This window comes from Chelonia mydas, chromosome 8 (assembly GCF_015237465.2).
Source record: "Chelonia mydas isolate rCheMyd1 chromosome 8, rCheMyd1.pri.v2, whole genome shotgun sequence".
Lineage (NCBI taxonomy): Eukaryota > Metazoa > Chordata > Testudines > Cheloniidae > Chelonia > Chelonia mydas.
The window spans coordinates 20,322,210-20,337,327 of record NC_057854.1 but is presented as its reverse complement, the minus strand read 5'-3'; the positions used below and the strand labels follow the sequence as shown (position 1 = coordinate 20,337,327).

Genomic DNA, 15,118 nt, shown 5'->3' with positions numbered 1-15,118 from the left:
TTAAGTGTAGTGCTGCAAATCTTCAGTAGAGGAGCAGGTTTGAAGGGAAGATTTGCAAGAGGGCAGATGTTTGGTGTATCTGGAAGGGAGAAGGCAAAATGTTCCAAAGATAATGGCACGGAAGAAATGTGAAGATGGAAGTGAAAGAAACCTACAAAAAATGGAGTGTTGCAGAGAGCAGCTCAGGGTTTGAATAAGAGGGAATGAGAGCAGAGAGAGCTGGCATGGTATTGTGGAGGACCTTCACAGGAAGACAAGAGCCTTGAATGGGATGTGGAAGAGAAGAGGAAGCCTGTGAAGGGAATTGAGGGAAGAGAGTCATGTAAGTGGCAGGTGATCTTACCAGTCTCTCATTGTGATTTCAGTGCAAAGGGTTTATTTGTTTAAAATTCTGACTGATGTGCTCTATGCAGTATGTGCAAGAGAGACTTCATGTGTGTACTGCCAAGGACTTGTGGCCCTATCACTGACCTGACCTCCCTGCTGTTTGGTTGCTTATGAATAAGAAGCATCCTGACCTACCAGTTTGTGCTGGTTCAGTTAGGTATGAACAAAGGTCTCCCAGTACTTCTCCTCCTAGGAATTTGCCTCAGTGCTCTAGGTAAAAGCTTCCCCTCCTCACACCCATTGTTGTGCACCAGTGTTGTGCAACAATGCATTGTTGTGCACTAGGCCAGAGGCTTCCTGGGGTAGCAGTGGAATGTTGAATTCTTCTCCCTGCCAAAGGCACAGAGATGGAAGGAACTGTGTGTGTGCCTCTGTGAAGGTTTCCCTTAAAGTGTCTCCTCCCTTCCCCATCTTCCTACTATTCTCAGGCTCAGTTTTCTTTTCCTCTCTCTTTTTCCTGTTTAAAGAATGAGCCATTTAATGGCTTTTGACGTCTCTGTTAATCCTTCCGCCTGCTAGAGTAAGCGAGCTCTGAGATGACACTGCTGAGGAAGGGGGAAGCAAGGCAGGAATTTGCCTTTCCACGGAGTTATAGGGCTGATGGATTGGAAGGACGAGGCATAAAGCTTTGAGACATCTAGGCTCCATCTTGGTGTTTTGTCTCAACTATCTTCTTCTTCCTCTCCTTGCCTCCAAACTTCGCCTCAGTCTTGGACAGCAATGGTGGCTACAGCACCTTCCCTCCTCATAACCATTCTGGGAGTCCCCTGAGGGAATGGAGATGAAATTGAGGCTGTATCAGCCAAGTGGAATAAAGTTGAGGGAGAAGGGTCACCCTACATGGTTCTCGGTCCTCTGTACCTCAGTGGTTGTGTTTTTGGGGTGAGGTGATCATTACCATGGAATGCCCAGTCATTGGGACCCTGGTAGGACACTAATGTTACTCCCTGGGACTGAGGGAGTGTGAGCTGGGGTCATAATGCTCTCATTGTTCCTCTGTGATTACATGCCATTTCCTGAACTACTCCTTTGTGGTGATTCACTCGGGAGCCGGAATGTGGGGAATGCTTGTTTAATACAAATGTAAATCCCAGCCAGGTCAGGACTGTGGTTGCCACATCACTGCGTCTCCTTTCTGCTCCCCTACTACTCCCCAAGCACTTACAGTCTCTCTTACCCTCCTGAGTCTCTTTTCCTCCCATCCCCCCCACTGTGGGTTAGTGGCTCTGTAACTATCACATGAGGCTGACTGCTTGCACAGTGGGCTGAGCAGTGTCCTGGTAAGGAATAGTTGTTAATGCACAAGCTACAGAGGAAGGTTTGCTTCTTTTGGCTCCCCATGAGATATCATCTGGACTGAATACAAGCTAGGTTAGTTGGATTAGAGAGAAAATGTACACCACTGGCCAGTTGAGAGACCGGCTGTCAGAGTCACTGTAGGCCTCTTGTTCTCTGGATTACTGGGAATCTTCCCTCATTGTAGAGCTGATGCTGTTATCTCCATATCCCACAGTCTCAGACCATCGACTCATCTGATCTATGAACCTGCCTTTGACAGTGACTTGATAGTGTGTAGTGCTATAATAGAGTGGGGAGAGGAGGATTCCTTCCAGACCCCCCGCAGGAGATCCTCTTGCCCTGTTGTCATTGGCAAGTGCTTTGAAGAAGGCATATAATGGAGCAATCTTTCCGGAGGGAGGGTTGGCTGCCAGCAGTGGAGGCTGTAGGACGTTAAAAACAGGAGTCAAAGGTGGGGTGGGAGGTGGATCTTACACCTAGGGCTGGAAGTTGCCCTCAGAACATAGGCACTGATCAGGAGCCTACATTCTGATTCAGAGCTGAGATTCCAGACCACGTTTCCCACTGATGCCATCATATTCTGCTGACATAACCTGAATTGCTGCCCCTGAACCTGGTGGTAGCTCCCAGCTATGCCTAGGGGGCAGAGTAATGGGGGGGTGGGGGAACCAGTGGCAAACCAGTGTGTGTATGAAAACAAATCAAAATCTTTTGAAAGTTTTTTTTTAAACTAATCCTTCCCCCCACACCTATCTCTTCCAGTTTCTGTCTGCTGCTGTCTCTTCATACTGTTTCTTTTCCTGTCTGAGCTCACCGGATTCATAGCCACTGAAATGTAAGTAAAAGCTATTGAAAGTTTGTTTTATAGGGTTTTTTTTTCTTTTTCCCCCCAAGTGATTCTTCATTGGGTAGTGTCCCGATGGGTGCTCTGCACCAGGATGTACCCAGGCACTTGATCGCAGATTTTCATCAGCAGTGTCCATGGGTCTATGCCTGCACCCTAGACGCCTTGTGTATGAGGGCATATAGGTTGGGGCGGACCCACCGCCACTGTAGCACCTTATCAACCACCTGTAGCTTGAGGTGGAGTGTCACTGTGTTCATTAGCTAGCCATGCGGCTTGCTGTGCTTCTTGCTTATTTTTCCTTATTCTCAGTATTTTCCTTTATTTTAATTATTTTAACTATTTTTTTCTGTTATTTAGCAGTTTGTACTTTTTTGTTGGGGTTCCCCCTTCCCTTCTTTCTTTGCCCAATCTGGGCCTTTGTTTTTGTTTTTTTTCTCAGGCCTTGATCTGCTGCCTTGAGTTTGGGTTATGGCTAAGATCCTGGGCTTCAAACCCTGCAGACCTGCCATGGACATTCATGTTGCTTCCACTACCTGGGAGAGACTTACGTCCCCTCCAAATGTAAGAACTGCTCAACATTTCAGAGCAGATCTAAGAATTTGAGGGAGCACAGGCTGAAACTCCTGTTGATGGAGCACTCCTGAGACATACAGGGGAGTGACTCAGACCCTGCAAATTGGATCCACTGACTACCTCTGCTCTGGTAGTAAGCAAAGACCCTGTGGGTCCTACGGTACCATCCACACCTTCACATTAAAAGGATCCCAATTTTCTGGAACGAGATAAGAGAAGGGGAAAGTCACCCTTGATCTGGGCCTCAGGAGACTTTGTGTCCCAATGTGGGTACCGCTGAGGCTCCCATTCCTTCCAGTACTGACCCCATCGCACCAGCTAGGAAGCCACGTAGTGAGAAGCCACCTAAAGCAGCACTGACATTGGCACCAGGCTCAGTCTTTCCTAAACACAGGGACTCCCAAGCCTAGCTGAAATCGTCATGCCCTATAGGCACATCTTGAGCCTTGCCCCACAGGCACATCTCACAGAAGCAAGAAGCAGCTCCACTGGTGAGCAGGAAGGAAAACCACCTCCTCACCAGACGAGGCTGTCATGCCTCCTTCACCATCTTATCTTGATGATTTCAAGGCCTTTCAAGAACCTATGAAACATGTAGCAAATGCCCTACCAATTCTGTTGGAGGAAATATGGGAGCCCCAACATTCCTTCTTTGACAGCCTTCCTATGTCTCCTCAGGGCAAGACTGCCTTGCCTATCAATGATGCTCTTCTCGCTCCAGCCCAGCAAACTCCAGCTATTATCCCGCCTATGTGCAAATGGGCCGACAAAATATTATATTCCACCCAGAGGCTCGGAGTACTTTTTCTCCCACCCTACACCCAACTCTCTAGTTGTTGAGGCCATTGACAAACAAAACAGGTGACATCGGTTCCATTGAACACCACTGCACAAAGAACCAAAATGTCTACATCTTCTGAGCCGCAAGAGCTATTCCTGGGACTCTTTGCGGTTAATAGCAGTCAATTACCAAGCCCTGATGGCAAAGTGTGATTTCACACACTATTTTAAGTTCTCACTTTTTATTGAACACCTGCTTCAGGATCAGAGAGAGCAATTTCAGGCCGTCATTGCAGAAGGCTAGACAGTTGCCATGGCATCTCTCCAGGGCTCGCTCAGTGCTGCCGACACAGCTGCACGTTCCATGGCTGTGACAGTAGTCATGTTCCGAGCTTCCTGGCTGCAGTCCTCTGGCCTCTCCTGTGAGGTACAAATACAGTTTTGGACATTCCTTTCAAGGGCCCAAGTTGTTTAGTGACACCACAAATAAGTCCCTTCATTCTCTCAAAGATCCCCAGGCGACACTACAATCCCTGGGCATCTATACATCTGAAACAAAGAGAAAATACAGCAGAATTCCGATAGCTAAATTATCTTGTCCAGTCCACTACCAGCCCACGAGACTGGCGAAGACTCCCTGGAAGAATTGTAGATTCACTAAAAAAGTGCCCTCCATAGCCATCACCTCCCAGTCAGCTGCACCCTCAAATCGTCCATTTTGATGCACTGGTTGAGGACCACAAACTGTCTCCCATTCCAGATCCTGTGCTGCACTCCTCCATCTTTATAGGGATCAACTTCCCCATTTTCTACCTCCCTGGGAGCTTGTCACCTCAGACAGATAAGTCCTGGAGGCGATTTCTGCAGGCTGTGTCATCCAGTTCAGCTCTTCACTGCCCTCCCACTCATCCCTGTCCCTCTTCAGGGACCCTTCTCATGAGGATCTCTTGGGGCAGGAGGTATCGGACTTCCTAACACTGGATCTGATCGAACCTGTTCCACTGGACTTCGTTGGGAAAGGGTTTTATTTTCGGTGCTCAGGGCCCTATGAAAAATGGAGGCTAGAGACCGGTTGTGGACCTTGGGACTTTGAAAACCTTCATCCATGCTCAGCAGTTCAGAATGGCAACCCTACTGCAATAACTCCCTCTCTGGATCTGCAAGATTGCTTTGTCTTCTTCAACCTTCAGGACACTTAACGTCATGCATCCCTCACCCAGACAATTCCTACATTTTGTGGTAGGCAGAGACCACTACCTGTATTGCGTCATACCCTTCAGCCTTTTCACTGCACCAAGGGTCTTTACCAAGGTCCTACTGGCTGTCACAGTCTATCTTTGCCAGATGGGAATAATTGTCTTTCCCTACCTGGAGGGTTAGCACCTGAAAGTTTGCTCATTTCTCAAGGCACAGACAGCAACGAGCAAAGCCCTGCCTCTGTTGTACTTAGTGGGCCTCTTCCTTAATACAGAAGAGTCTACCCTCACAGCCACTCAATACGTAAACTTCATTGGGGCCACTCTGTATTCCTTCACCACCAGAGCATACTTGCCTAAGGACAGACTTGCCACAATGTCCAACTTTGTTTCAACAGTATAACAGAGCCTGCAAACCCTATCAAGGGCTTGCCTACAGCTTCTGGGCTACGTGATATCCTGTATATTTGTGACACCCTTAGCAAGGCTACATCTTGGTGTCTTCAAGCCTGGCTGAGAATGTATATGTCCCCAACAAGCACAGTCTATCCAATTGACTGTCTAACATGGAGGGTCCTCAATTTTCTAAATTGGTGGAAGGACCCACAAAAGATATGCATGGGAATTTCATTCCTACAGCTTCCTCCCATGAGGATCCTCACCACAGACCCTTGCCTGGTAGGTTGGAGTGCGCATTCCCAGAACCTCACAGCACAGGGCAAATGGACCCCTGAGGAGGTGTTGCTGCATCTCAATATACTAGACCTCAGAGTGGTTCATTACTCTTGCCAGCACATCCTACTCCACATCAGAGGCCAAGACTTCATTCCTCATCATAGCCATCACCTCAGCTAGGAGAGTATGGGAACTTGGAGCCTTGATGTCTGGACAACCATACACAGTGTTCTGTTGCGATAAGGTGACACTATGTCCACACCCTGACTGTGTAATTCCATGTTAATCAGGAGATTCACCTACTAGTGTTTTATCCCAAGCCTCGCTCTTCAAGAAAAGGAACAAGCCTCCATACACTACATGTGAAAAGAGCTCTTGCCTTTTACCTTGACAGGACTAGATCCTTTAGGTCTTCCACTAGACTCTTCGTCTCTATTGCAGAACAAATTAAAGGGTGTCCTACCTCCACCCAAAGACTGGCTAAATGGGTTTCAGGATGTGACTTGTCCTATTACGAAGCCTTGGGGGTTCATCCCCCTCCAAGAGTTATTGCTTACTCCACCAGGGCTCAATCTACCTCTGTAGGTATATTTTTCAGAATGGCTATCTTGGATGTCTGCAGGGCAGCCACCTGATCTTTGCTGCACATATTTTACCATGTGCATTACACTGTCATGCTTGGTTACAGAGCTGATGTGGCTTTTGGTGATGCTGTTCTGTGATCTGTACTGAATCCACCTCCTTGGCACCCTCTTCTGTAATTGAGGTACTGCTTGGGAGCCTCCTGACATGGAACACCCATAGCGACACTACTCAAAGGAGGAGAGGTTACTTACCTTGTACGGTAACTGGATTTCTTCGAGATGTGTGTCCTGTGGGTGTTCCACTACCTGCCTTCCTTCCCCTCTGCCTCAGAATCTCTCATTAGACTTTCATGGTTGAGAAGGAATTGGAGTGTCGGCAGGTCCACCCTTCCCTACGTACCCTTGTACTGGAGCATGAGGATGACTAGGGTGTATGTGCAGACCTGCGGATAGTGCTGACAAAAATCTCATATCTAGAGTGCCTGGGCGTGCATGCATCTGGATGTGGAGCACCTAGGGGGACACATCTCAAAGAACTCCAGTTATTGTACAAGTTAAGTAACCTCTCTTTCTTTAACCAAATCATCCCTCTGTGACCTTGGTGTTGTGTGTCCAGTTAATTGTTTAACAGTGTTTGGAATCCTCCTCGTTGAAACAAAATTCTCAAGCATTCACTCATCTTTTCCATTTAGTGATGTATCTTAGGAAAACTTTCATTCCTTTGAGGGAAAGCTGCTCTTTTCCTGTCCAATCATTTCTTTCCAGCTACATACTGGATTTCATGTTGAGTGTGATGGATATGTTAGTCAGGCTGTAGTTTGTACACAAACCCAACCCTTTTCAAAGTATCTCATGGTTGGTCAAAGGGTAGTATGAATATTAAAAAAGGCAGTTGCAGATCCTTCTCTTTCCTGCAGTAGGAGTTCCCTTGCTCTTTGCTGCAACTTGTTTCCTGTAACTCCAGCCCAGTGCAGTGAGCTTGTTTTATACACATTTGACTAAAGGTGAGTGGTGTTCAACCCATCAAAATTTCATGATGTTATGGTGCTTAGTGGTTAAAGCAGGGGCACGTGAGCCATGAGTCTCTGGGTTTTGTTCCCAGCTCTGCTAATGACTGCATGACTTGAGGCAAGATACTACTTCTTCCGATTTCCCCGTCTGTAAAATGGGCATATTGCTTTGTCTGTCTTCTTACAACACTCCAAGACCGACCTTTTGGAAGAGATGAACGATGTATGTGCAACTGGTCATTAGTAAATGTTAACGCTGAAAGCTTTTCTGTTCAGCTGAAATAGAGCTGGGGTCCTATCTCTGATATTCAGAGACACGCTGTACTGGTGGTATAGTTGTTAAAATCTCCCCTTACCTCTTGTCCCTTCCACAAACTTTACTTGGAAGTATGGTTGACAGTGTGTCTGTGACCTCTCAAAAACATGCACTGAATAAAATGAGAACAATTTTTTTAAATTAGCACCAATACCAGATTAAAAAGAGGAACCTAATCAGCCAGTGGGGTGGAGGGTATGTGTGTGTCCCATGCTGTATGGGACTGATTACCCACCTCTCGATTTAAAACGTGTGTCAGGCTTTGTTGTGTGCCTGTTAGAGAACTGCCTCTTCCAGTGTTCGACTACCTTGGCACAAGAGTGTTCTCTCCCTGAAAATCTTAACCTTGGGTGGTCAAAGATAGTAGTGAAATATAGGTTGTAACTTGTTTTAATGTGTCTCCCTGGTAGGATTGCCAGGTGTCCAGTTTTCGACTGGAAAGCCAGGTCGAAAAAGGACCCTGGGAGCTCCAGTTGGCCCTGCCAACCGGGCCGTTAAAAGTCCGGTCGTCGACGGGATGAGGAGGGGGCCTACAGCAGTGCTCTCTGTGGAGCTTGGGGGCGGTATGAGCCCCAGCAGGTAGGGGGTGGATCCCAGCAGAGGTGCTGGGAAAGGCATTTGGCTGCAGGCTGGGGCTGGCAGGGTTAACCCTGGGCAGCAGCCTCCGTGGTGGCTGGGGGCTCCCTGCAGAGCAGGCATTGTGGCCTTTAGGAAGTGCCTTCAGCCCCCTCCCTACCCGGCCTCCTGGAGAGAGGAGTCAGCCCGGCTCTCCAGGGGTGGCATGCAGCAGGTGGCAGGGGAGTGGGCCAGAGTGAGCTACTGCTGCCTGCCCCAGGCCCCATAGCCTGCTCCCCACGGGCTGCTGTACCTGGCTTGTTTCGGGACCATGTGGCTAGCAGGTAAGGGGCTGTGAGCTGGTCAGTCTCCCCTGGAGATGAATGGGCTGCATGGAAGGATGGGGCTGAAGCTGGGCTACTCTCCCCGGGAATGAGTCCGAGCAGAGTTGGACATCAGCTCGGTGCGGAGGCCCCAGCCAGCAGCCAGGACTGGGGGGACACGCAGGAGAGGGGGTCACTGCAAATGGCGCGGGAGGAGAAGGGGGCTTGGAGCAGCGCTCTCCCTAGAGCTGCAGTGATTTGGGCTATGCTAGGGGAGCAGCAAGCCCAGGGCAGCAGTGGGGTGTGTGTGTCACTTGTGGGGAATTCTCCCACCCACCCACCCACCTACACTCCATAGAGCAGGAAGAATTTTTGTCTTCGGTGTGCTGGCCGAGCCATGTGTCCAAGATTCATAGCCGTTAGAGCAGCCTCTGAGGCCTGGGAAATGCCAGGGCAGCGCTGGTGCAACTGCTATTTAAGGGGCCCCCTGATATCAGTGCCTCCCAGAGCCCCCGCAAACTGCACCACCCAGAGCCCGGACCCCAAACCCCCTGCGGCACCTGAACTCCCTGCCAGAGCCTGCACCCCACACCCACACTCTGAACCCCTTGCCCCCAGCCCGGAGCCCCCTCCTGCACCCCAAACCCCTCATCCCTGGCCTCACCCCAGAGCCTGCACCCCTAGCCAGAGTGCCCCCCCACACCCCAGCCTGAAGCTCCCTCCCACGCTCTGAACCCCTTGGCCCCAGCTCCGAGCACCCTCCTGCACCCTGAACCCCTCAACCCTGGCCCCACCCCAGAGCCTGCACCCCCAGCCGGAGCGCCCTCCCTCCCCCGCACCCTAGTCTGGTGCTCCCTCCCACGCTCTGAACCCCTTGGCCCCAGCTCCGAGCACCCTCCTGCACCCTGAACCCCTCAACCCTGGCCCCACCCTAGAGCCTGCACCCCCAGGCAGAGCCCTCACCCCTCCACACACACCCCTGTCCCAGCCCAGTGAAAGTGAGCAAGGATGGGGAGAGCAAGCGATGGAGATGGGGGGATGGAGTGAGAAGGAGTGGGCCTCGGGCAGGGCGCGGGGCAAGGGTGCTTGGTTTTCTGAAATTAGAAAGGTGGCAGCCCTACTCCCTGGCCTACTTCATAGATGGTGTTTTCTGTTTCCCTTTCCTTCTCTCTTCAGTTAGTAATTCATTGTTCTATAAAATGCTCAGGATCACCTGATCTCTAGAGCCAGGTCTTTGGGGTTTCCTTAATTTAAAACAAAATTTGAACAGCTAGAAAGTGGAGAACTACATCCAGTAATACATTACTTCTCTTCCCCTGGTTATCCTGAGTCGTGTCTGGTTTGATTTTTAAAATGTAAATTTCAAGGAGAGTAAACAACTCTTCTTTCCTGACCTTAGCCAATTTAATTGAGCAAGTTTTGTGTGTGATTGTGTGTGATTGAGCAAGTTTTGTGGGTGAGGGAGGTAGAGAGGGAGAGATTTATGTTTCCTGGCTTAAGAGTGCCTTCAGAGTGACAAGAACTAAAGTCTCTGAGGTCTTGTCAAGCTGATGTACATCTTGGCATTGTCAGCATGATGATGTGTCTTCTCAAAGACACTTCAGGTGCCGTGACTTCTTGAAACCCATCTGACAGAATACAAGACTGTCTTATCAGAGGTGGGCAAACTACGGTCCGCGGGCCACGTCTGGCCCACGGGACCATCCTGCCTGGCCCCTGAGCTCCTGGCCGGGGAGGCTAGCCCTTGGCCCCTCCCCCGCTGTCCCCTTGCCCCACAGCGATGCCGCCGTGAGGGCAGCGCTCTGTCCCGCCGCTCCTATCCGGCAGCGCGGTGGCATGGCTGGCTCCGGCATGATAAGGGGGCGGGGAGCAGGGGGATTGGATATGGGGTAGGGAGTCCCGAGGGGCAGTCAGGGGACAGGGAGCAGGGGGCGGTTGGATGGGGTGGAGGTTCTGAGGGTGGGGCAGTCAGGGGACGGGGAGCAGGAGGAGTTGGATAGGGAGTGGGGTCCCGGGGGTGGTTAGGGGCGGGGGTGTGGATAGGGGTTGTGGCAGTCAGGGGACCAGGAGCGGGGGGGGGGGAGGGGGGTTGGGTAGGGGGTTGGGGTTCTGGGAGGGGGCGGTCAGGGGTCAAGGAGCAGCGGGGGTTGGATGGGTTGGGGGTTCTGAGGGGGGCAGGAAGTGGGAGGGGGTGGATGGGGGCAGGAGCCCGGCTGTTTGGGGAGGCACAGCCTTCCCTACCCGGCCCTCCATACAGTTGCGCAACCCTGATGTGGCCCTTGGGCCAAAAAGTTTGCCCACCCCTGGGATAGATGGTGACCCCAATGGGGTGGGATGGCAAGGGATGGGGAAGCAAAAGGGGGAATTGTTCTGGGAGTAGGTGTTTGTGAGCAATAATGCAGTAAAATCGGGATCAGAACATGATGGGAGCGGGTGAGATGACCAAAGTGAGTGAAGGGGGCTGATTCCATGTGGACCACCAGCATGGGAGTCTGAGAATGTGAAAATCCACTTCTGCTCATTATGATCTCACCAGGATCTCTTACTGGTAGCGACTGGGACACTGTATTTGTGAAGAATTTCTCTCTCCATCTAGGGAAATGACAGAGTATCGGGCAACAAGGTACTTCCACGTTCATAAATTCTGGTGAACTGGGCATTTTTTGTTTTGCTTGCTTATTACTCTCCCTTCTAGGAAACCCACTATATTGCAGGTGTTAATAACAGTAAGTTTCTCCACTTCCCTATGGGACCTGAGACTAATGGTACAATTTGAAGCAGCATAGTGTAGTGTTTTGGAGTACGGGCCTGGGAGCACAGAACTCCTGGGTCCTACTTCCAGCTCTGTGTGGTCCTTGAGCATTTCTTGGGTGGGGTTATGTATCGCTCGCCTCCCTCTCTGTGTGTCACCATCTGTGAAATGGCCACGATGATACCGACATACCTCTCAGGGATGTTGTGAGGTTTGATTGACTAATTGTCAAGTGCTTTGAAGATGTAAAGTATTATTTAAGTGCATATTAATTTTCAACCAGGTTTTGTTACCCTGCAGGCTTCTAGTGTGTCTTTTATAAGGAAATCTCCTACAACAAATCTCTCTTGCTGCTTGAAATTTTGTAGTGGCAACTAGTTTATAATGACTGACTGGTGTGTGCAGATATATCAGATGAGCTTATGAGCTTACCTGCTTTGCTTGTATCAACTGTATTGTGAGACTCTGCATCAACCTTTCTCCTCCTCTTGTGCAACAAAGTAAGTCGCATTAAAGCAATAATGCCTTTCCCTAAGTGAGGTCGCATGGAAATATCTGCACTGTATGGATGGCTGAGAAAAATCCAAAGCCTTTGGCCTTGTGCCGCCTTAGCCAGAGGCATATGAGTATCCTCCTATTAGCGAATACCTGATCATGTATTAGTGCTTACCTAATGTCCCCCTACTGCAGAGTGGCTGTGTGCAGTATGTGTGCACATGGGTGTAGGCAAGAAGACAGCCTGTGCGAGATGCAGTCTGTGTACTACTCCCCTCAGTGCCTGGGTTAGACTACCCCATTCATGGATCTTCCTCTGCTTTCTTGTTGCTAAAACTTCTTATATGCTCCTTAAATTTCCACTACCATTAGAAGTTATGTCAATAACTCTCTTCCCAGTTGAAAGGTCAGTATCTTTGACCCCGCCCATTGATTTAGCCGGCATGCTCTGTGTGGCAACAGCCTGGTCTGGGAAGTGAAAGAAATTGCACATTCAACTCTAGCATGGCAGTCGGAGCACTAACCACTAGGTGTGCTGGAGATTTTGTGGCCTTTCCTTTTCCCAAACCTGCTAGATGGTCTTAGTGGCTAGCTCTCTGCACAGCCATGTGGAAGATTCAGGTTTAATTCCTGGCTGAGGTTACATATCCTGCAGAAATAGCATGCCTAAAGCGTAGTGGGAGAGAGCAGCACCTTACATTATTCAACTGCAATACTTCTTGCCAGCTACAGGAAGCAGAGATTAGCTCAAAAGGGGCTTCCTGATGAGTATGGTGGTGACCTGAAGTCTTTGTGACTAATAGGGCACAAGAAATTAAGAGAGCTCCATGGCTCTGCAGAGAAGGATAGATAAAGAGAAGGAGGTCAGTGTCTCATATCTGAGCTTTTGCTAAGTTGTCAGTCACAAACACACATCCTGTCCCACTGAGCAAATGACTCAAACAGTTAGGAAAATAAAGCTGTAAGTGTTGAATGTCTCTGGTATTTCCTGGGCAGGATCGATTGGAGGTTGAGGACCTCCAGGAGTTGCTCATCATAATTTTAACGTCCTCCCTAGCTCATCTCATGGCTACGTCATAAATTAAGAGCATAGAAATAATCTGTCCCTTTTTTTAATTAACCCAGATCTAGTTCTAGATGGTGGTGGTTATTACAGTGTTCTAACTAGTGAGATAATAGTCTGTATCATGTGACCTAATTAATACTCTGTAGAAGTGATGTTAAGAATGTTTCCAAGTATTTCACAATTAGAGGGAATGAAGTAATTAACCCAGTTGATCTGCCGGTAGCTGTGCAGTGGAAGTGTGGCCTTGATTCCATTACAAATATGGCAAATGTGTGAATATGGCAAATCAATTACTGTTGACCAAATAACTTGCATTAAGAGCACCAGAATAGAGTTAGTTATGCAATTCTGAAGTAACTGGCTAGGTTTTAGTGACTGTTTCTCAAATGAAAGCTTGTGGCCCACTGCAAGGCAACTACTTGGATAAAGTACCTACAGTAAAATAATTACCTTCATATAAAAGTATGAGCAGTCAGCAACCAAATCTGTCATTCTGTCCGGGGCTTGAGTCTTACCATTGGAACACCTGTTCTCTCTCTCTCCATAAAAGATCCTGCACATGTCTGACGGGACAAACCTGCACCTTGCAGTGCTCACATACATCTACAGTGGGTCACTAAGGGCTTGTCTACATGGCAAGTTATTGCACAGCAAGCCAGTATGTGAATCTAGAGTGTCCCAGCTTGCCACACAATCATGTTCCATGTTCCACTGCTACAGCACAGTGAAAAGTCCCAGAGGACGGCTTAACACGCTACCACTTGAAAGCATATCGTGGTAAGCTGCACGCCGGGACTTCACACGGTAGCAGTATCCACGCTGCAAGATGAAGCGGTGTAGAATTTGTGCTTGGGTTTGTCACACAGTAACTTGCCATGTAGCCCTAACTGTGCAAAGGGAGCAAGGAGTCTAGAACTCGTGACCTTCTATTCCAGGTCAGTGAGCTATAGGTGCAGTTCCACTAGTTCATCCAGTTGGAGAAATGATAAAACAGACTTATTGTAGAAGAGGGAACAGAAAGACAGTCAAGACTCTTGGGTTGCACTCCTAACTCTACCACTAATTGGCCTTGGACAAGTCACATCACTTTTCTATGCCTTACTGTTCCAACCTGTAAAAGGAAGATAGTAATACTTAGTTTCCTACTTCCCAGGAGTGTTGAGAGGCTTTTTAATGTTTGCCTAACACTTTGAGATTATCTAATGAAAGGTGTTGTATGGTGGGGAATTGTTATGCTGTTCATCCTAATCTACGTGTTTGTGGGTTAACAGGAAGCAGACGGTTGTGCCATTATGTCATTTACAATGGCTGACTCAAATGGATGTTGACATCTTTAACGAGGATCTCCCATCTTCCCCACCTCCCTGAGAATTGTATTTCCTTCCTTTGTAGGACTGTGTGTTTTGTACACCTCTTGATTTAGCAATGAGACTAAAATGAGATGGACGGTGACCTTTTAAATGAGGAAGTGACCAGAATGCAAGCACAGCAGGAAACTACAAATGACAGAGCAATAACATATGTCCAACTTATTTTGCATTCGAGAATTTGCTGTCCCACTTCTGATTCCTTATCAAGAATTGGGAGGATGAGACATTACGTTGTATAAATATTGATTCTTCTTCTGTCTGTGGATGGGAAATTGTTGAGCAGCCTTTGCAGGGGACTGTACTGCTGGGAGCCCATCAGGTGGACAAGGTAAACAATGGGTAGGCTCAGATACTGTGTCTGAGACACTGAGCAGCCCTGAAGAGGCCTATGAGGGTCATCACCTAGGAAAGATGGAAAATCTCTTGAGATGACCCCTCTCTTCACAATATTTAAATCCCAGCAAGGCTAACTGTCATCGATTGGACCTGAGAGAACAATGCAAAGTAGGAGCACGCTGGCAGCAGGGTGTCCTTTCTCAAACTGTTGGGATGAGACAGACACTGGTGCCTGGGAGCGGACAATGTATCAGAAGAAAGGCAGCTTGCTTTGAGGGAGGCAGAGAAGAGGCTGGATTCCTGTGAAGCAAGAGCCGAGGAGGGGGTGTCCAAAAGAGGAGGAGCCAGGTGAGCAAAGCAGGCAAGGGAGCAGGAGGAGCCACTTTGGGAGCGCTTGGACAGAGACTGAGGTTCAGAAGGATTAAACATGTCTCCTTTTGTGTCTGAAGGATCATAGGCTTCTGGATCTCGACAAGTGCTGAAGTGTTTCATGTTACTGACCAGGGACCCTGGAAAAAATCATTCTCTTTTTGTTGGAGAAACAAAGCTGTTGT

At 48.8% G+C, this 15,118-nt stretch overlaps 1 protein-coding gene across 3 annotated transcripts in view; it reads left to right on the top strand.

Annotated features, from left to right (window-relative positions):
* The window catches only part of ERGIC1 (endoplasmic reticulum-golgi intermediate compartment 1), a 103,360-nt gene that overhangs the window by 48,928 nt on the left and 39,314 nt on the right, over positions 1 to 15,118 (top strand). For 2 of the 3 annotated variants that reach the window (XM_027824767.3, XM_007062354.4), the window contains exon 3: positions 2,449 to 2,521. The exons of the other annotated variant lie outside the window; for it this stretch is intronic. In XM_027824767.3, the coding sequence (XP_027680568.1) occupies positions 2,449 to 2,521 (73 nt within the window). The remainder of the gene's footprint in view (positions 1 to 2,448; positions 2,522 to 15,118) is intronic. 3 annotated transcript variants of the gene reach the window in all.